General features: G+C 42.0%; 1 protein-coding gene across 1 annotated transcript in view; it reads left to right on the plus strand.

Moving 5' to 3' along the window:
- The first annotated feature begins 1600 nt into the window (after positions 1-1600).
- The window catches only part of LOC123995065 (mannosyl-oligosaccharide 1,2-alpha-mannosidase IA-like), a 165074-nt gene continuing 143956 nt past the window's right edge, over positions 1601-22718 (plus strand). Inside the window, exon 1 of the mRNA XM_046298356.1 lies at positions 1601-2381. Coding sequence (XP_046154312.1) covers positions 1872-2381 — 510 coding nt within the window. The 5' untranslated portion in view covers positions 1601-1871. The remainder of the gene's footprint in view (positions 2382-22718) is intronic.

The following is a 22718-nucleotide window of genomic DNA, read 5'->3' on the forward strand; positions in this document are numbered from 1 at the left end:
CACGGACAAACTGAATTGGTCCACCCACACAGACAGCGTCGTGAAGAAGGCGCAGCAGCGCCTCTTCAACCTCAGGAGGCTGAAGAAATTCGGCTTGTCACCAAAAGCACTCACAAACTTCTACAGATGCACAATCGAAAGCATCCTGTCGGGCTGTATCACCGCCTGGTATGGCAGCTGCTCCGCCCACGACCGTAAGGCTCTCCAGAGGGTAGTGAGGTCTACACAACGCATCACCGGGGGCAAACTACCTGCCCTCCAGCACACTTACACCATTCGATGTCACAGGAAGGCCATAAAGATTATCAAGGACAACAACCACCCGAGCCACTGCCTGTTCACCCCGCTATCATCAAGAAGGTGAGGTCAGTCCAGGTGCATCAAAGCAGGGACCGAGAGACTGAAAAACAGCTTCTATCTCAAGGCCATCAGACTGTTAAACAGCCACCACTAACATTGAGTGGCTGCTGCCAACACACTGACTCAACTCCAGCCACTTGAATAATGGGAATTGATGTAAAATATATCACTAGCCACTTTAAACAATGCTACTTAATATAATGTTTACATACCCTACATTACTCATCTCATATGTATATACTGTACCCTATATCATCTACTGCATCTTTATGTAATACATGTATCACTAGCCACTTTAAACTATGCCACTTTGTTTACATACCCTAACATTACTCATCTCATATGTATATACTGTACTCGATACCATCTACTACATCTTACCTATGCCGTTCTGTACCATCACTCATTCATATATCTTCATGTACATAGTCTTTATCCCTTTACACTTGTGTGTATAAGGTAGTAGTTTTGGAATTGTTAGGTTAGATTACTCGTTGGTTATTATTGCATTGTCGGAACTAGAAGCACAAGCATTTCGCTATACTCACATTAACATCTGCTAACCATGTGTATGTGACAAATACATTTGATTTGAAGTGTGCAATATAAATGCATAAATGCAGTCTGATATTGTAGCCATGCAAAAAAAATCTATAGGTGGTTTATTTTTTCATTACAAGTGTTGGCAGACTGTTATTTGTTTAGTTTACATTCAGTCTCTCTCTCTCTCTGTTGACATAATAAACGGCAATATCAGCAAGCAAAAATTATTACAATGACTAAAAAAATACATCTATTTGACATACACGGATCCTGCTTCTCATGTATTTTGTTCTATATTCTGTAGCCTAACATTCCAAAAACGATTTGTATGCGATTGTATTTATTTGTATTTCATTATACAAGTCCGATTCAGCCACGCGCAAAGCCACATGACAAACGCATGAGCCGATGTGGAATGTCCACGCGCTACACACCCTGACTGAGTAGACAATCCGTGCGACTACGAGATCCATCCGAGATGTGATTGACTGACTTGACTACCTCTACTCTAGAACCTTTTCATATGACCACTTTGTATTATGTGATATCGTTTAGATCACTGCATGTGTCTTTTATTTATGAGTGACCATTAAGTTTCAACAAGACATCAAAACAAGAGTGTCACTGTCACATTCGGGTCCGAACAACACGCCCACAATTGTATTTCGCTAACTGTACGCGCAGACCAAAGCGATTGGACAAGAAGAGCTGTCAATTGCGCATAGCTGCCATTCCTTCCGTTCCGTTCTGAGCGAAGAGTTTTTGCAGATGTTTTCTCAGTATGGGCAGTTGAAACAGCAGCGCGCTGCTCAATAGTAACTTTTACGAAATACTAAATTATTAATTTATCTGATATACATATGGGAAATGGATAGCTAATAGTATTGTACGGAAGCTAAGACTGTGTGCGACGTAAGCCGATTTTAGAATTGAATTCATTTGTTTTAGTTTCTTGAACGACAAGGAAAATGCCAGTAGCAACTCTATTGCCTTTTACAGCTACCCCGAGTAGGAAGTCTTCCAGCCCGACCTCTTTCAGACTGACAGAGAAATTCATTTTGCTATTAGTTTTTAGCGCTTTTATTACGCTTTGTTTCGGTGCTATTTTTTTCCTACCGGATTCGTCGAAGCTGCTCAGCGGAGTTTTCTTCCACTCGTCCGCGGTAGAAACCAACACTCGAAAAGGTACGGATAGTGATTCAAATATCGCAGTTGGGACCGACGAAAAGATATTAGCCAAGATTAGAAAGGACCACGAAAAGGCTTTGGTTGAAGCCAAAGACACTCTTCAGAAACGACCAGACGAGATAAAGCAAGATATACAGAACGAGAAGGACAAAGTTTTGAAGGAGGGTCTCGGTAAAGGTGGGAAAGATGACGATAACCTACCAGTCATTGAATATGTCCGGCCACCCGGAGCAACAGGGCACGAGCCCTCCGATCCGGAAACCAAAGAGAGACGAGAAAAAATTAAAGAGGTGAGATGTATGTATGCATGTATGTACGTGTGTTTTATTATCTACTAGAATGAGTATGGCTGCTTTGGGTGTGTGTAATTAGTTTCGCTTCCCATACGGTGTTTGCTGTAGTGTTTTGTCTAATCGGCAAGTTAATCTTAAATGACACGCGGTTTACTATAGTTAGGCCCATACGACACTGTACAGCACAGGCATAATATTTTCAGCTAGTGGTTTGTGTCTATTGAACTTTGAACTAATGAACTTTGTACCCAGATATATGTCCTGTATTTATATACACGTAATCCCATACTCTTCATTGTCGCCCAGATTAAGAGTGCATCCTGTAGACCTGGGATGGGCAATTTTGATGGGGGTGGGGGCCACAAAATATCAGAACTCATTGAGGGGCCGCAGTGGCACATGGGTCTGCATACCTACATCCATACACACCTAGCGTTTTGGGGACCCCTTTAGTTAATTTCCTGTAATTCTACACATTTTGCCATCGGGTGGAAAGAAATGTTTGCAGTTTTTAATGTGACTGACTTCCTCGATTCGATCTTATGTAGCAAATTTGAAATTTTAAAATTGTGCTTTTTACATTGGATAAAAGTAGAGACTCAGAGCTACCAAATGGTATATCATACCCTGCAGTTGAGGAACAATGGGAAAGTAATTCTGCTTTGAAAGTTGACAAACTTGTTATTCCACCTTTGAGAAAATGGCCCTGGAATGTTTTGGTACAGCTACTGGAGATCTCTTCAAACATTAAGCATTGTTCACACCCTCTTAAGCCTTAGCCCCACCCATCTCTTTAAAACTTCTTACAGTGGAAATCCCGTTAACGGGATCGATTTTTCAACAGCCAGTGAAAGTGCAGGGCGCCAAATTCAAACAACAGAAATCTCATATTTATAATTCCTCAAAAATACAAGTATTATACACCATTTTAAAATATAAACTTCTTGTTAATCCCACCATAGTGTCCGATTTCAAAAAGGCTTTACGGCGAAAGCATACCATGCGATTATGTTAGGTCAGCGCCTAACAGAAAAACACAGCCATTTTTCCAGCCAAAGAGAGGAGTCACAAAAAGCAGAAATGGAGAATTAATCACTAACCTTTGCTCTTCATCAGATGGCACTCATTAGGACTTCATGTAACACAATACATGTATGTTGTGTTCGATAAAGTTCATATTTATTTCCAAAAATCTCAGTTCACATTGGCGTGTTATGTTCAGTAATGTTTTGCTTTCAAAACATGGGGATTTTGCAGAGAGCCACATCAATTTACAGAAATACTCATCATAAATGTTGATGAAAATACAAGTGTTATACATGGAATTAAATATATACTTCTCCTTAATGTAACCACTGTCAGATTTCAAACAAAGCTTTACAGCAAAAGCACACCATGGAATAATCTGAGTACAGCACTCAGAGACCAAAACAAGCCATACAGATACCCGCCATGTTGTGGAGTCAACTGCAGGGTAAATATTCACTTACCTTTGATCTTCATCGGAATGCACTCCCAGGAATCTCTGTTCCACAATAAATGTTTGATAAAGTCCATCATTTGTGTCCAAATACCTCTTTTGTTCACATGTTTAGTTCACAAATCCAAATTCACAAGGTGCGAGCACTAGGTCCGATGAAAAGTCCAAAAAGTTACATTACAGTTCGTTGAAACATGTCAAACGATGTATATGATCAATCTTTAGGATGTTTTTATCGTAAATCTTCAGTAATGTTCCAACTGGACAATTCCTTTGTCTTTAGAAATTAAAGGGAACGCAGCTCGTTTTCACGGCTGCACGCGAGACTTAGCTCATGGCATTCTGCCAGACATCTGGTTCAAACAACTCTTATTCGCACCCCCTTCACAGTAGAAGCTGAAGGTGTAGGTGTAAAGCTGAAGGTGTAAACACACTGAAGGTGTAAACAGTACAGTGAAATGTTTATATGCATATTTGCATAGTAGCAATATCAAAAATAGAAAGTGTACAGATACAAATATTTCATAATTATTAGATGATGCTTACCCAGCCACTAGGGGTGTGCTGAGCAGTCGGACAAAATTATTATCGTAACGGGTATGAACCAATTTCTGGATATGATTATGATCCGAGTATTCTTTTGTAATTATCTGTGATTGGAAAAAAAAAAACGTTTTCGGGTGCCAGGAAGCATGTCTCATGTGTCAGTTACAGAGTCTCTCTAAACAATACTGTCTTTGCGTCAGTCATTTGCTTTGGTTAAATAACTAAACTGGCTAGTTTGCCTGTTTGTAAAGAGAAGGGTGGGCTGTACGTTGATCCTGCTGCTCTGATTGGATAGAGTGAAACCATATTTCTCCGTCCACTCACTTAAATTCACCTGATCACTTTTCCTCGCATGTTTTCTGTCTGATAATTTAGATTGCTCCTGCCTGCTACTATGATAAATCACATGGCAGCATAATATCTAACAAGTGGGGCAAGGGTATGGAAACGCTAGTGCACATTCTGACTGAGTGACAGCAAACTTGGCTGCCTGCTGTAAATTGAAGACACACAGACACTCACCCTCCCTGCACTGCTCCTAATCTGCATTTTTTTGTTTGCAGTGAGAATGTGCAGGGAGGTATAGTATTTAGCCAACATCTAATTAGGCATACAAAAACACACATGTTTTTTATGACTCATGTTTTTTATGATCACCAGTATGATCTATCAAATTTCAATTTACAGATACGATTATGAATACGGTCATGTTGGCACACCTATACCAGACACACTTGTCTAAATTGATGGGTTACGTTAAATAAATGATATAACCCCCCCAGCCACATCTAGCTAAGTGGATGGGCCAATTGTCTAGATATGTACACATGTTCATGAATACAATTATAATCCCCCAGACACACCTGAGTCATGTAATCATCTGGCAAAGTGGAGTCTTTTATTTAGACCTGTAGCTAGCTAGCTAAACAAAGACTCATAATCCCAAACCATACTACTAGCAATACAAACTGATTGTCATAGCTAGCCACCATGCATGAAATGCTGTAGAATGAACCTGCAGGTAGCTAAAGCTAACCATCTAGGTTTAATGTTAGCTAGGGTTAGGCTATAACTAGCAATGCAAATGACTTTGAGGTATAAATAATATTAGCTACAACACAGATCATACCCGTAACGTTAGCTAACGCTTGCTAGCTAGCTAACAGTACACTTGAACTTGCATCGAAAACAACTTTCTGACAAATTTAGAAAAATATAATATCTGAAAATGTAGCTAGACTCTTACATGGATGAACACCTCACAGCAGACTGAACCCATTTACGCCGTTTTGTTTGTAGAGTATGTTTGGCCCGCGTTGTGTCAAGTCACTGACCGTGTGCAGAAAGTAGTCCATCACAACGTTTTCCCACTGATCTTTGTCGATAGCGCCTGCTAAATTCAGGGCAGCAATGTTTTGAGAGCAGTAGTAATACTTCTCCATGGCTAGCATTAAATCTTTAAAGCTGCGGTAGCAAGGATTATTTGCACATACTGAGCAGCTCATGTTATAGACAGAAGCATGCAACGTGGCAGACCAATCCAAATTTATCTCTCGGCATGTTCAGCCCATCCATTATCTCAGCCAGTTATGGCTTGATTACATGTGTAGATAGCTGGCCGCTAGACTAATTTAACAATCAAAAAAAAATGTTAGCTGACAAGACAACTGATGATCCACGGGCCTACAAAACGGGCCTGCTGTAGACAAACCACAGTAGTCCAATTGATTGGATGATAATTTTGGATGGCACTTAGTGTTTGTATACTGTGTAGCCTAATTACGTGGGTCTAAGCCTCCAGACAGTCCTGTTTTTGAACAATGAATTAACCAACCAATTATAGACACTTCCATACTATGAATGATAGTGTTACAAATGATGACTAGTAAATTGTTAAGAATTATTCCCATTCAGAGGGCCAGTGTCTGTTTTTGTACAGCCACCATACTCGGAAACCACTAAAAATAGAAAGTGTTAATGGGTGTTTAGTTATGAATCCAAAAGACATACAACTCACCACTTGCTTGACTGGTTTGTCACTTCAGCATGTTTATTTGCCTAGTCCGGCGGCATTTGGTTTTGGTTCTCCTCATGTTGACTATCAGCTTCCTGGGGTACAGCTTCTCTGCTGACAAAGTACACAACTTGATGGGATCAAATTATTCAGAAGGCATAAGGTGATTTAGAGGAAATTGCAGTGGTGGCAGATTCTTTAGCAGTCAATCAAAATTTGCCATGTTTATGGTTGCAAAGCTCCCTTTGAGAGTCCTCAGCTCAAGTCCCAGCCTTGGGCTTAGAAACGCATAATGTTTCTCCTAAAGAGAGCCATAGCCCGTGTGTGTCTGTTTGTTAAGGGGAGGGATGTGCTGGTTTAAGCCTACTATGAAAACATTGCACAACCAAATAACCAGCAGGGATGCTTTGTGTAGTTTGTTTTGGGCAAGGTTAGTCATTTGTATTTTTAATGGGAAAATTTTCTGTACATTCTTTGGAACTAGTTTTGTGCTTGAGTTCCCTTCTTACAGAATCACCTGCCTGTTCCCCTTTCATCCTGGTACCAAGGTTCCACTATGAATCATCGTACAAATTAGAAAGAAAAAAACCATTATCTGCTGTCTTTCTCTGTGTGTGTCAGAGACAGTAGAGCAATCTCTGTTTATATCCCCAGTCATTACTGTAGTTAGTAGTAGCCTACACACATCCCATCCAACAAACCTCTACAGGTACAGGATAGAAACAAAACATTGCCATAGGAACAAAAGCCTGACTGTTTGACAAAGACCCTTACTGGGTGAATAGTTTATGGTCATCTTTACCATTGCAACTGTGGGCTAATTACAGCACAGTTCACAGCACCACACACAGCATCCTCTTATTGCTGATTCGCATGTCACTCTCTTCCTGTGTGTGGTGTGGTGTGTGCTGCCTGAGATTTCCTCAGTCTACTGGGCAGGTCAACATTGGGTGGAGCTAGTAAGCATTTGGAAATTAGATGCAAATTAGTGCCTGGGCTGCAGCTCTGTAGGGCTGACCCGCTTATCAGTATTCACTTGGTATCTTGAAGGGCAATCGGTTAATAACCCTGTCAGGCTTTCGTCCCGTCCCCCTTGCATGCGGAGAGGAGAGGGCCAGCTGGCTCAGCAGCCAGGGATTAGAAACTGTGGGTTTGTTAAAGGTCTCGAGTCGCCTTGGCTGTCTAGGAAGGAAGGATGAAGCAGTCCTCTCTTTCACCCTCCTCGGTCTCTCTCTCTTTCTCGGTCTCTCTCTCTTTCTCGGTCTTTCTCTCTTTCTCGGTCTCTCTCTCTTTCTCGGTCTCTCTCTCGGTCTCTCTCTTTCTCGGTCTCTCTCGGTCTCTCTCTTTCTCGGTCTCTCTTTCTCGGTCTCTCTTTCTCGGTCTCTCTTTCTCGGTCTCTCTCTCTCGGTCTCTCTCTCTCGGTCTCTCTCTCTCGGTCTCTCTCTCTCGGTCTCTCTCTCTCTCGGTCTCTCTCTCTCGGTCTCTCTTTCTCTCTCTCTCTTTCTCGGTCTCTCTTTCTCGGTCTCTCTTTCTCGGTCTCTCTTTCTCTCTCTTTCTCGGTCTCTCTTTCTCAGTCTCTCTCTCTCTCTTTCTCTCTCTCTCTCTCTCTCTTTCTCGGTCTCTCTCTCTCTCTCTCTTTCTCGGTCTCTCTCTCTTTCTCGGTCTCTCTCTCTTTCTCGGTCTCTCTTTCTCGGTCTCTCTTTCTCTCTCTCTCTTTCTCTCTCTCTCTCTTCTCTCTCTCTCTCTCTCTCCCTCTCTCTCTCTTTCTCGGTCTCTCTCTCTCTTTCTCGGTCTCTCTCTCTCTCTCTCTCTCTCTCTCTCTCTCTCTCGGTCTCTCTCTCTTTCTCGGTCTCTTTCTCTCTCTATCCCCCCCAAGATCCAGTTGAATGATTTTTGCATACCATGGACGACATGACACTTAGCGAAATCGCCTTCCCTTCCTGACCTACCTCTGTAACATTCTGATAATCCCAGTAGCCTCTCTTCCTCACTTTTACTTTCATGACAGACAACCTAGTGGGGAAGTTAACAGCTTTTTAATCCAAAACTACCTGTATATCTTTGTAGAGTATTGTTCGATTCTGTACTCCTAGCCATTCTTTTGTTCATTTACCTCTTACAAAGGATGCCAGGAAGATGCATTTGAAACGGATCTGTATTGCCCTCCATTCTCTGTAGACTGCTATAGAATTACCGACGTGGAGGCCCTACAGGTGCTCAGTCTAATTGTGTAATGGCTTTAATAGCAGTTCCTTTCTGCCAGCCAATCCCGCTGCGTCTCACAGGGGGCACAGTGTTGTTTATGCCTGTGGATAGTCTATACACTGATTGAGCCTGAAACCTCTTCACAGGAGGTTACTATGTAGGTGGCCATTACATTTGAGTATCGCAGAGGTATGCTCAGATAAATGTAGGCTATAGAAGAATGTAGGCTATGTCCTCTGGCAGGTCAATATACAAATGCTAGGCTATAAGGTTGTAGTTATTTTGTTTCATAATATGTGAATGTTAGGCTAACTGATCATCTTCGTGTCGTCTTATATCTTAACCCCAGGAACAAGCCTTCCTAGTGCTAGGATGTAGCTAGGATAGAGTTAAAAGCCAGTATTGGCAGCTATGATGGTTTTATGGGGCTTATGAGCAGAAGACTACGTCACAGCGTAATCATATACTGTGAGCGCACATATCCCTCTGTGTCTGTGTGTGCACATCAGTGATCACCGGCCTTAAGAGGCCCTGTCGCTCTTTCATCAAGCTGACCACCAGTCCAATAGCCCAGTGATCCCATGCCTCTAAGAACTGAGTGATTGAAGGACTGATTGATAAGGAGGCCAGGACTGGTGGGCCACTGCAGCTCCACTACACACTACTACGCCATTGAGGCCCAGAGCTCTAACACACTTCTACCAGAGACAGTACAGTATGAAGGTAGGCAGAAACTGCTTCTCCAAAGGAAATCCCTGATTATAACTACTTCAGACATTGGCTCGAATCTAGGTTATGCCTTTTAGATTTCAAGAAAATTAACAACTAAGGAAAAATTCTCTCACTGACTCCCCAAACCCCAGCCTGGTCTGCTTGGTCTGTTTCGCAAGCGTTCCCGGAAGTCTGGCAATGTTGCGCCTCTGCTTTTTAGAATCTCTGTGCTTCTACACCACTAAGGGGAAGCTCCCAAGCCACCAGCCCCCACCACCTGACTGACACTAATGATGACTCTCGCCTGTAAAGCAGAACAGAGACCTAATCCAATTGATCAGCACCAAGGGAGAGACAAACAGTCCCAGTGGGGAGGTGTTGGCGACCACAGTGAGACATCCTGACCTTCAGTCTTAATTGCTTTGGGAAAGGGAAATTGATGTCTCCAAGCTGGCATATTTCTTGAGTTAAAAGGTTCTTTGTACAGTAGCTTTTATTTACTGAATGCCAATAAAGACCTTCTGCGCCATTGACTTGTGCCCTTTTGAAAAGAATCTTGATTTATACAGATGCAATCTTGATATTTTATTGAACCTTTTTGACAGGGAGTCATGCTGAGACCAATGGCTATTTTACAGATGAGCCCTGTATACACATCAATATAGGCCTACACTATGCACTTAAATGTACGGAAAGCAAAACATAGCCATAGAAAACAAACACATTTTTCAGGAGAAGGGCCCTCAGTCAGCCTTTTGAATTGCCCTAGAGGAACAAATTCATCCTATTTTAGAGAGCCTTGGTGATTATTCCACAGGTAAATCTGCTTTTTTTTTTTTTGCACATTACTTAACTCAGGAGAGATCAAAGGGATCACCAGTTGACCTGGTCTGGTATCTTGTACTTTGTCTGTAAATTAACAATGCAGTTAGGGCGGAAGTTTATGCAGGAGGGATGTCAGGCACGGTTGAACTTCTTCCCTGCTATAGACCTTGAGTGATACCGTTGGCTCCACTTGAGTGCTGTGGTGTTTAGTTGCTGTTAGAGCCTAGGTTATTGGTCGTCCGAGGAGCGTATCACTTGCTTTATTGCCATTCCCTTTGTACACCCTGTAATGTATACCATGGCAGGGAGATCGATTTCCTCATATTGCTTCAAGTAAACCATAATTTATGGGCCCAATGACCAGCTAATATTAATGACCTTTCTAATTTTCCCCCTCTGAGTGGGGTTCCACTCTGTTTTCTTCACACCGAGAGAGGCTGGGCGAAGGATCAATGACTGCATTCAGCTCCAATTCATCTTCTAGTGTCCCGTCCTTTTCTGCCTCCTTCCTTCCACGTGCTGCTGCCTTCCTGCCTACCTGTGTGGCTAGGATTCTGTGCCTTTTGTCTTTGCTTCGCTGCATTCATCAACAGAATCATAGCTGTTTAATGTCTGCTTAAGATGACTCTCTAGACTATAAAGATATTGCTTTCTATTTCATTATTATGGTAAGATATTATACATTGTATAGGACAACAATCCTTTTAATTGAACCCCTCTAGTGTTCAGTATTGTAGTTGGCAGACTGGTACTCAGATTCCCAATCACACAGATCATTGGTTTTCAATCTGTGTTTTATGTTTCACAAAGTTATTGCATTACTGAAAAGATAGATGGAGTACAAGACCCACAGGTTATTCCAGGGCCACCATATCTTCTCATGCATGGTCTGTCAGTAGGATTAAAATGGGAATAATTTTTGAGGCGGAGGTATGTTGGTAATCGGGATGGACAATACTGTCAAGCCAGGGCTGAGAGGGTAAGACGGGAAGAGTGAGTCACTTTCACCGTACAAATGTCCCCTTATTTGAATAGATCTTTCCAGCAGCCTTTGCATACAGATAACTGCCAAAATAAAGGAAACACCCAGATAAAGTGGGCCACCATGGACTGCCAGAACAGCTTCAGAACTGCGTCTTGGTATAGATTCTACAAGTGTCTGGAACTGTATCGGAGGGATGCGACACCATTCTTTCACGAGAAATTACATCATTTGGTGTTTTGTTAATCGTGGTAGAAAATGCTGTTTCGGACTCAATTGGGTTGATCTGGTGACTGAGACACACACACACACACACACACACGTCCTTTAAAATCCTTATGCTACTTTGAGACCCCTCTTTCAAAGTCACTGAGATCTCTTCTTCCAGTCATGGTAGCTAAAATAATGGGCAACTGGACATTTTTATACATGATGAGATGTTAATTTCTTCATTAACTCTGGAACCACACCTCTGTGGAAGCACCTGCTTTCAATATACTTTATTCCACATTTGCACATTTATTTTGGCAGTTACCTGTATCTCACTCGAGGATGCATGTATGAGGGCAGGCCAGTCTGACTGACTGCGGTACCAGTCAAAAGTTTGGACACACCTACTCATTGCAGGGTTTAAAAAAAAACTATTTTCTACATTGTAGAATAATAGTGAAGACATCAAAACTGAAATAACACATGGAATCATTTAGTAACCAAAAAAGTGTTAAATCTAAATATATTTTATATATTCAAAGTAGCCACCCTTTGCTTTGACAGCTTTGTTCATTTCTGCTTGTAGATTTCCAAACTCACCAAAAATGACTTTCATGGCCTAAAACTAACTTTTTTTGTATACCTGCCACTGCTTCTTGACACACTGCTTAACCCGGAAGCCAGCCGCACCAATGTGTCAGAGGTAACACTACAACTGGCGACCGAAGTCAGTGTACATGCACCCGACCCCCACAAGGAGGCGCTTGAGCGCGATGGGCCAAGGACATCTCGGCCGGCCAACCCCTCCATAAAGCCGGACGATGCTGGGCAAATTGTACACCGCCTCATGGGTCTCCCGGTCGCAGCCGACTGCGACAAAGCCCGGGATCGAACCCGGGTCTGTAGTGAAGCCTTGATATGTCTTTGAACCAAAATATAAATAAAAAAATTAATCCTCATTGGTGCTCCAGAGTGGCACTGTGGTCTAAGGCACTGCATCTCAGTGCAAGAGGCGTCGAATCCAGGCTGTATCTTATCTGGCTGTGCTGTGATTGGGAGTCCCATAGGGCAGCTGACAATTGGCCCAGCGTCGTCCGCGGTAGGCCGTCATTGTAATATGAATTTATTCGTAACTGACTTGCCTAGTTAAAATAAAGGTTTCAGTTATTAATTCTATTTATTTTTTTAATGTAATTTTTTTTTGGTAACAGGGCCACTTGTTCGCGTGTGTCTTTTTATAATCTTACTACAATGTCTCTTTTTGCTAGCAGTGGAAGCAAACTCAAACATAGCTTGTGAAATAAAAACTATGCAAATAGCCAAGAAACACAAGGACAAAGTCTCACTTTAGTAGACTTTTGAGTAAACTTATGGCTGTGTGCATTGCTTCTAAAAAACTAGTCTTTCAGCACCCCGCTCAGTGGGATAGCTATAACATCAGGATTCAGATTTCTTTGTGTATTATCAGACATGAAACGAAGCCGCAGAAATACTTTGAAAACATTTACTGCAGCATTTATTTTGCTATGAATCTCAACTTGCGCTTCTGCTCTTACTTGAGTTGACTATTTATGAAATACTTGCACTGTAGAGCCCTGATTGTGACCACCCTCCATAGTGGCAGGTGAATTAGACATTCTTACACGCCAACGCTGAAATTTACCCGCATTTGGTGGGTGGCAGGTGTTAATTTTATGCCCTGATAACTTTGAGCTGGATTGCTTGTCTTTGCAATTAATTTAGTTTTGTTTGTGCTCGTTAGCATATTTAGCTATTACTAATTTTGCTGGCAATCTGGTAATAGACGCACAATGGATACGGATGGGTGTTGTAGAGTGTGAACCTGCAGGATCGAGTCACTGATTTGTTGTTTGTAGAGAACGACAGGCTGTTGTCCAGGGTCACGCCAAGGTACTTTGCACTTAGGTAGGGGGCACTGTGGATTGTCAACCGTGACAGAGAGGTCTTGGAGCGGGCAGGCCTTTCCCGGGAGGAAGAGCAGCTTGGTTTTTGTCTAGGTTGAGCTTGAGGTGGTGGGCCGACATCCAAGCTGAAATGTCTGCCAGGCACGCAGAGATGCGTGTTACCACCTTGGTGTCAATTCCACCACTTTTCAACATTTTCATTATCTCCAGCACAATACCAGTGTCTACATATGAGAAATCGGCACGTTTCATAGAAATAATTGAAGTAAAAAGTTCTATCAGAAGTTTAAATTATTTTAAGAATGGTGATTTTCAAAGACTGGGATTAGAGGTGACGTGGGGAGCAATAATAATAAAAAAAGACCTTCCCTCTGGCTAGATAGTCATTGCAGGTTTTTCTTACTTTTAATCCTACCCTGTGACGTCAGAGACTTTTAAAAATGTATTTATTTTTGCGGTCTTTGTAACCACAGACCATTAGAACTCGCTGTTTTCACATATGTAATCAAATTGAATCAAGTTTTATTTGTCACATGCACCGACTACAACCAGTGTAGACATTATCATGGAATGCTTACTTGCAAGCCCGTAACCAACAATGCAGTTCAATAAATAGTGTTTAGAAAATATTAACTAAATAATACATTATTTTCACTTTAGTTTATCTAAATCAAAAAGTAACACAAGAAAATGACATACCAGTAACAAGGCTATATACAGGGGGTACCGGTACCGAGTCAATGTGCGGGGGTACAGGTTAGTCCAGGTCATTTGTAAAGTGACTATGTATAGATGGGGTCCATGTAAATAGTCTGGGTGGCCATTTGATTAATTGTTCAGCAGTCTTAGAAGCTGTTAAGGAGCCTTTTGGTCCTAGACTTGGCGCTCTGGTATATCTTGCCGTGCGGTAGCAGAGCGAACAGTCTATGACTTGGGTGGGGGGCACTGTCGATTGTCAACCGTGACAGAGAGGTCTTGGAGCGGGCAGGCCTTTCCCGGGAGGAAGAGCAGCTTTGTTTTGTCTAGGTTGAGCTTGAGGTGGAGCCCGTGCCAATTTTTTGGGCCTTCCTCTGACAGCCCCTAGTATATAGGTCCTGGATGGCAGGAAGCTTGGCCGTACGCGATACCCTCTGTAGTGCCTTACGGTCAGATGCCAAGCAATGGCCATACCAGGTGGTGATGCAACCGATGGTGCAGCTCTATCTTTGTGAGGAGCTGGGGACCCATGCCAAATCTTTTCACCTCCTGAGGTGTTGTCGTGCCCTCTTCACGACTGTCTTGGTGGGTTTGGACCATGATAGTTCGTTGGTGATGCAGACACCAAGGAACTTAACTCTTGACCTGCTCTACTTCATGTACACACTGGTAGGGTTCTGGTGATAATTCATTTTAGGTTGAAAAGTGGCAGAATTGCCCTTTTAACCTCTTCAGTCGACCCTCTACTTTTTCGAACATTCTGTTAAAAATCGCGCAACGTTTCAGTGCCCTGCTACTCAGGCCAGGAATATAGTATATGCATATGATTAGTATGTGTGGATAGAAAACACTCAGACGTTTTATAAAACTGGTTAAATCACGGCTGTGACTATAACAGAACGTGCGTTTTATCGAAAAGTGCAGGAAAATCTGATCACTGAAAATGGAAATAAATATCCTTGCGCTACTTCCAGGAATTGTTCAAAGTGAACCGAATTACATGAGGCCGAGGTTGCAGTGCCTACAGCTTCCACACGTTGTCTAGAGTCTTGTCATTTGATTCGGCTTTGATTCTTGGTCAAACCGAATCAAGGGAACCGATTCCCTCCGGTCACCGACCGGATGTTTTGGTCGAGCTCTCTCCAGACATTTTTTTGAGACGCACAGCTATAGAATTTACATCGCCTCCTGATTAATTTTATCGCTTATTAACGTGTACTAATACCTAAAGTTGCATTATAAAAGTATTTCAAAGTGTTTTGTGAAAGTTTATCGTCAACTTTTTGAATTTAAAAAAATGACGTTACGTTATGAAACGCTATTTTGTTCCGTTTATCACACAGTCTTCATAGATCGATATCTAGGCTATATATGAACCGATTTAATAAAAAAAAAGACCCAATAGTGATTATGGGACATCTAGGAGTGCCAACAAAGAAGATGGTCAAAGGTAATGAATGTTTTATATTTTATTTGTGCGGTTTGTGTAGCGACGACTATGCTAATTATTTTGTTTACGTCCCCTGCGGGTCTTTTGGGGTGTTACATGCTATCAGATAATAGCTTCTCATGCTTTCGCCGAAAAGCATTTTAAAAATCTGACTTGTTGCCTGGATTCACAACGAGTGTAGCTTTAATTCAATACCCTGCATGTGTATTTTAATGAAAGTTTGAGTTTTAACTAATACTATTAGCATTTAGCGTAGCGCATTTGCATTTCCAGAGCTCTAGATGTGACGCCTGCGTGCCAGGTAGGAGCAAGAGGTTAATGAGGAAATGCAGTGCAATAACGACCTGTAGTTAACAGATTAGTACCTCCATCCTCAGTCTAATTAATGGTTCAACAGTGCAGCAGACTGTCCTCCTCCTCATCCACCACTGCCCTGAGTACTATTATGATGACGGACAATGCCCAATGTGGTGGAGCAGGAGCCGTCATTCCTCTGCTTTTGGCCATAGGCTGGGTTTTTCCCCTCTGTCAGCTATCCACTATACTGCTGAATACAGACTACAGCAGAGGCAGAGAACAAGTGCTTGGAGCAGTTTACTCTGGCAACTATAACCCTCTATCTGCCACCAGGTCATCACTGACATTAAACCCTGTTTATTGTTAGGCTTGTCATGTACCTGACCTTGTTTTAACACCGGCATGGTGAATGACATCTTCACAGCTCTACATGGTATTGTTTTGCCTCTTCTGACAAATTGTTTATCTTTGGGGATTTAAGTAACCAGGCATATTTTAATAATGGCTCTCATTTTGTGAGGTCCCATTTTTTTTGTTGATATTATGTCTTAAGGGCAATTATGTAACGTAACGTGCAGTTCTGGGACATTTAATGTTTGGGCCATTTAGCCTGATGCAGATGACACAATGTACAGCTGAGAATGTTTTCAGGGGTTTGGATTGATGCTCTTTTTAAAGTGGACAATTAAAAATATATATATTGACAGATTGGGCCCATTTTGTCCAAATGCAGCAGCAGTATCCACTATTTTGTTTCTGAGATTGAATTGTGTGTGTTGCATTGTGGTGGTTGTATTTTCATGGACCTTTATGGACCCTGCCCAGGTTAGTAGTTTTGGCAGTGTACACGGTGCACCACATTCATTTCCTGGGAAAGGAAAGCCGAGTACACACGCTAAATAATTCAGCCAGCATCTTCGTATTTTTCCACTCGTAAATAAGACATGGGAGGTAGGGGAAAGAAGAGGTAAAGGAGAGAAAGCGCAAGGCAGTGGTGAGTTTTCTCTCAGCCAGGCCATAACCCTCTGGGCGCCTGCTTTATTTGTAAAAGCTCTTAATTCCTGCCCCCGGCTCCCATACAATCTCACCTTCTCATGTCGGACCACAACCCTGCCCAGAGTCAAGCCCCGACCTCATTCAGACTGAGCTGGACAGGGCTGATCCGGTCCAGGCCTGAGCCAAAGGCCCCCTGTTGACCTGTGGCACCATAGAGGCAGTAATTGAAGCCCTCAAGCATCTGCAGGTGCCGGTCTTTCTTTTTCTTCTTTTTTTTTCATCCCTGCCCTGCTCACTTTTTATGCTCAGAATGCACATTTCATTTTTATTCCTGCTATAAAAGAGTGGAGAAAGGTATACTGCAGGGGACTGGCTGCACTCTCCCATTGACAGAGGAGAACCAAATACCTTGTGGACAGAATCTCAGACTGGCTTAGTAAACAAGCAGCCAAGAGGAAAGATGAGCACTCTGTTCTGCAGTGTAGGAAGAAATACTGCTCTACTGCACACTAATGGGTACAACTGGAAACTCTTTACTGTTTATGTGGTTAAGGAAGATCCGTGGTACTGTGGCTCTTCTGTTGGATGATGATGTTGGCTCCCTCTCCAATCTCTATTGATACTGACAGTGCTAAGGTACAATCCTAGAACCTAGACATCCATGCATTTACCCCTCTGTTTGGGTGTCATAATGACTTGTGAGGTCATCAAGCAGGCAAATGAATACTGACACTGATGTTGTGGACCGTATTGATTACTTGATTGATTACTTGCCCCACCCCTGACTGAGGCACTGATTGGTCAATAATTGTCCCTAAGAGCTGTTCCCGGTTGACCTCTACCTTACACAGGTCTAAAGGTTGACATGGTGGCCAGTCACCACGGCTGAGAAATTTGACGTGATATCGCGTGGTGAAAGGAGTTGCCCATGTGACCAAGTCTATATAGACTTTGTATCCAGTCCATCAGATCTGTATGCCAACAGTGCAGATTGGATCACCTTCACAGATAGTGCTGTGCTGTGACTATTAATTCAACAAACCGCACTTACAGGCCAACAGATTTGAAAAATGTTGGGCCTCTGCTCTTTAATCATGATCTACAGCCTGTTAATTAAATTATGGATGGCTTTGCCTAACTGCTTCCGTATCGAGGGGAGGAGGGAAGAAAATCCATTGGCTTTTCACAAGGTCTTCATTAGTTTGCCTTGTGTCAAGAGGCTAGGTCAAACCAGATTCCACTGTTCCCAATAATGAATAAAAATCAAAAGAACAGTTTGAAGTGAACAGAACGCTCCCCTCTTCAATTAAATAGTCCTGACCGGACCTTGTTTTGAAGACGTGTGTGTACTAACACCTTTCAATTATTATTTATATTTTTTTTGCCAGGGCTGTGACGATACCAGTATCACAAAAGAAATGTCATGGCAAATATGAAAACACAAACCAGGCCAAACTCTTTAAAAACCTGCTCTATGTACATTGTGTGCTGTAGCTTGGAAAACAAAGAAATGTGACTCTGGATGACAACATAATGATGTTTGTTTCCAACATTTGGGCTATTTTTCTAGAGAATTTAACTTGTTCCGGCTGTAGTTTTTGCCAGGACGGCTCTCCTCCTCACATAATGAAAGTGATCATAAATTGCTAAATCCTTTTTTTCCCCCCTTCACGATAGCATGTTTATGTTGTCAATACCTATAATCCAGCGGCTCTTTTACCCAATTAATAACAGGAGCTTCCAAAACGGCGAGTTTATTGATTTTCCTGTTGAATTTCATCCCTTTCCCTGTCAGCAATCAGTTTCTATTGATTTGTGTTTAATATGGTGTTCCTCAGTAGGATAATCTGGTATTGTTTAACACTGTTAACTACCGATCATGTTATTGGAGGCCTAATGCTCGAAATCAGCCATTTGCCACAATTTCGAGTGACCACAAGATGTGTGATATAAGCAAGATAGACTTCCATCGTCAGAGCAAATGATTTAACTCTACACGCCATATTGTTGCTGCTCAGCTTCAAGGCAACAACACAACATATTTCAGACACCAGTCAAACAATCGGAGAAAGGACTTGTTCTTTACGACAATGTAGTCTCTACTATGCTCTGCAAATGAGAGCTGGATGACTCTTGTCCCAAAGCAACGTTCAATGGAAGAATGTCTGTGACCTTCTGAAAGCTATGTTCATAGTGCCTTTTAATAGCTGCTGACAATCTTCAATGTGGTTCACCTGTTGTGAAATAATGGTCTGAGAAGGTGAGTCTTGGATCCATCAGCCAATCTGTGTTATTGACTTGTTAATTGTTTACTCCATGTGTAGCTCTGTGTTGTCTGTTCACACTGCTATGCTTTATCTTGGCCAGGTCGCAGTTGCAAATGAGAACCTACCTGGTTAAATAAAGGTGAAATAAAAAAATATATAAAAAAATCACAATGGTTCTTCTTCGCCTACCTGGTATCAAGCATCTCTCTGGCCACACGTTGCAGTGACAGAACACACTTAAAGGACCAATGGCTTATCGATTTCCTGACCAATTCATCTCATGTAACGCAGGTGGGTAGCAGCCTGCGATTTACTGGAATGCCAATGAGACGCCATGGAGGAGAAGCTCACAGATTTACACCACGCATGGCCATGGCGGCAAGGCATGTATGTCGCTTCATGGAAGTGGCGTAATGGCGCGTTAGCAGAAGCAACATTTCATGCACTTCGCTGCCTTAAAAATAAGTTATGATATCCTAGTAGCCTTGAATGCATGTCAGGATTAAAACGCTATTCATTTTTCATGATGTTTGTGTTGCTTGACTCCGGAATTGGCTTTGCATTTCTTCTTTGACTTTGGATGAAACACTTATAGTATTTCCTCAAAGCAGTGTTTTTGAAGAATCTCGTTTTGCAAGGTTGATCATCGTAAATGTTTAATGTATTATTTTTCTGTGATACTTCTGAAATGCAAGAGCTGCATTTCAATACATTTGTTGGTCCTTTTACATAGAAAACTGGATCTATCTCAGTGGGTGATGGCTCGATATCACAACACTGGAGACAATTGTTTTGGTGGAGTAAAAAGACCCAATATGTTTTGAGTGTTACAATTTGGGTTTAGACAGAAGCTTTATTACGATTGTTAAGTGCTTTATCAAATTGGTAATACAAGTCTATTGATGATGGTGAGAGAACGGAGTGTAGTAGTGTCAGTGTGCAGATGGCCTCTGAGTAGGCGTGCTCCTGCGTAACTCAATCCCGCCGGTCCAGCACTTTGCCATGTGTAAAAGATGCCATCATCAACCACAGCCAAATCGGCCCGCTGGCCAGCCGCCACCCATTTGCTTTCTTTTAGGGTGCAGGGCAAACATCTGTAACCCAACTCTGCCTCACACTGTGTGCCCATGCTGTCCCAGGGGAGGCCACATTGGCTCCCCCACACAGTGTGTGTGCTGTTTGGCCATCTGTCACCCTTGTGCCAAAGACCCACTTCGTTGCCTGTGCCCAGTGTTCCACCCACACCCCCCCCCGAGCTGCACCTGTTAGCTAGACATCGTCCTCCCCAGGGAGGATTTCATTTATGCTTTTGTTTCACTATTGGATTTGTTGTCCTGTAATTTGCCAGTCCTCCCTGGGGACTTCAGCACTACACACATGCCTCCAGTTGCAGATTACTCAATAGGACGCCTCCAGCAAACAGGGTCGTTAACTCCCAGATCTTTGCACAGCAGTCAATGATTTGCCATCATCTATATGCAGGAGGGAGGGGGGACTCATTGCTTGCTTCTCCAGTCTCCACGTTGGGTTAATGACAAGCTGCCGTAACAGTGGTGACCTCCATGGGGAATGCTGAAATGGATACAGTGGCTCATTGTGCTGTGTTGTCTGAGCACCAAGCGGCGGTCAACTCCACTGCCATTGATGTCAGCCATTGAGCAGATTCTATGCCACTTGAATCAATTGAAGGGCATTTCCATGTAAGAGGACCTATGAGCACCAACATATGAAGTTCATAAATTAAGGTGTATATATACATTTCTCAAACATTTTCCCTCCTACAAATGTGGAATAAGCCAAGGCTTTGATTTCTGGTCAAACTGATGGAATATCAATTATCTTTAACATACCTTTTAGGACTTTTTCTGGTAGTATTAGAAGTACATCAAAACACAATAATGTTGACGTAAAGACCCTACCAACTAATATCAACACTTATATTTAGTTTTGGATACATTATTTGCCTTCTGTAAGGTTAAGAAACATTGCCTTGTAGTTCTGTTACCAAAAACCGACATCTTTAAGACATTTTTCTACTTTCTCTCCCTCATGCAACAAGTAAAATTAAACCCACCCATTTGTGCACTATTTCTATGCTTCCTGTTCTAATATTTCGTTTTTGAGGCTTTTTTCTTTAGTTTTGTAGACCAGCTTCAAACAGTTAAAAATAAAATATTTTGGGTTACTGAAAACATACACGGAGTGTACAAAACATTAAGAACACCTTCCTAATATTGACTTTCGGTAATGGTATTTTATTAGGATCACCATTAGCTGTTGCAAAAGCAGCAGCTACTCTTCCTAGGGTCCACACAACATGAAACTGTTATGACGTTGGCCTGTGGGTAAGGTTTATGACCCCCCCCATAAATACCTTTCTCCCTTCCCGCTCTCTTGACTCTACAGAGGGACTCTTGAATAGCCTTTGTTAAAAAGAGATTCTGGGAACATCAGCCGGTGGGGGGAAATTAACCATATTTTAGTAATCCAACCAGTTGAACATATGCATTGGTACTTAATGAATATGTCAGTTCGGTTGTCATCTGAGACATTCTCATCAATGATAGGATGACATAAACGGTACAGTGGAAAGTCTACACATTATAGTTATCAGATTCACATTGTGCAAGTTAAATGTTTGAATATTAAATTATTTGTGATGGGATGAAATGTGATTTTAGCTTTTAAAATGTGAGAATTGGGTTTTCATGAGTGAATTAGGGCCGACTCAGTGGCCTGCCCACGTGAAGAGACATTGGTTATAAACTATGAAACACACCCTCCTCTCCCTTCCTATATAAAGCCTTGACGACAATATAACGTTATCTTCCGGGTACATTAGGATGACGATCCGATGTCAGAAGGGTTCAGATAATAACTACAGAACGAAGCCAACCTCAGCGTGCACTTTGGTTGTGAATAGTATGAACTTTGAACTCTTATTCACCATAGAAGTGATACCTCCTAGCCGTTGAGTTGGCAACAGCAGCTGCAAACGTGGGCTAGGAAAGAACAGACAGAGTATCCCGTCTACCACAACGTATCCAATTTACCACCAGAGACGTTCTTCAAAGGACTCTGTTGGGCAACACTGCTTTCCATCCACCACCAACCTACTGAGTAAATATTTATTGCATTTTCCTTTTCCAAATGGGTGGTAATTTAGAATGCATAAGATTCTGCATTCACGATAGAGTAGTTGCCTACAGCCCGATAGAGACATCGCTTCTCCCTTTGTTCTTCAGTCTTCCCTCTCTTTCACTCAAACCCAGCCCCCTTTCCTTTGTGTAACCAGCTCATATCTGTTCTGTCCACTAGGGACATTTTCCTTCATGACGTAATTTGTAATCAAGGTATGATTCATTTTGTGTATATGTAATTCTGTGTGATTTAGTTAGGTATTTAATTAATAAATAATTAAACCCAATTTTGTATTGCTCAACTTGTTAGCCAGGGTTTGTGAAGATATCTGAAAGTTGTAAATTCTTGGTTGAGACTGAAATCGGGTGATTAATATTGACTGCTATTGATGTAAAATATTACTAGGTCTTTAAGAGTTTATTCGGAAGATAACTGCTCTATAAATATTATTTCATGCTGCCCTGACTTTCTAGTTAATTACATTTACATGATTAGCTCAATCAGGTAATATTAATTACAGAGAGAGGATTTTATTGAATAGCATGTCATCACTTAATCCGGCATAGTCAAAGACACGACAAACATAATA

The sequence above is a fragment of the Oncorhynchus gorbuscha genome, linkage group LG14 (assembly GCF_021184085.1).
Source record: "Oncorhynchus gorbuscha isolate QuinsamMale2020 ecotype Even-year linkage group LG14, OgorEven_v1.0, whole genome shotgun sequence".
Classification (NCBI taxonomy): Eukaryota; Metazoa; Chordata; class Actinopteri; order Salmoniformes; family Salmonidae; genus Oncorhynchus; species Oncorhynchus gorbuscha.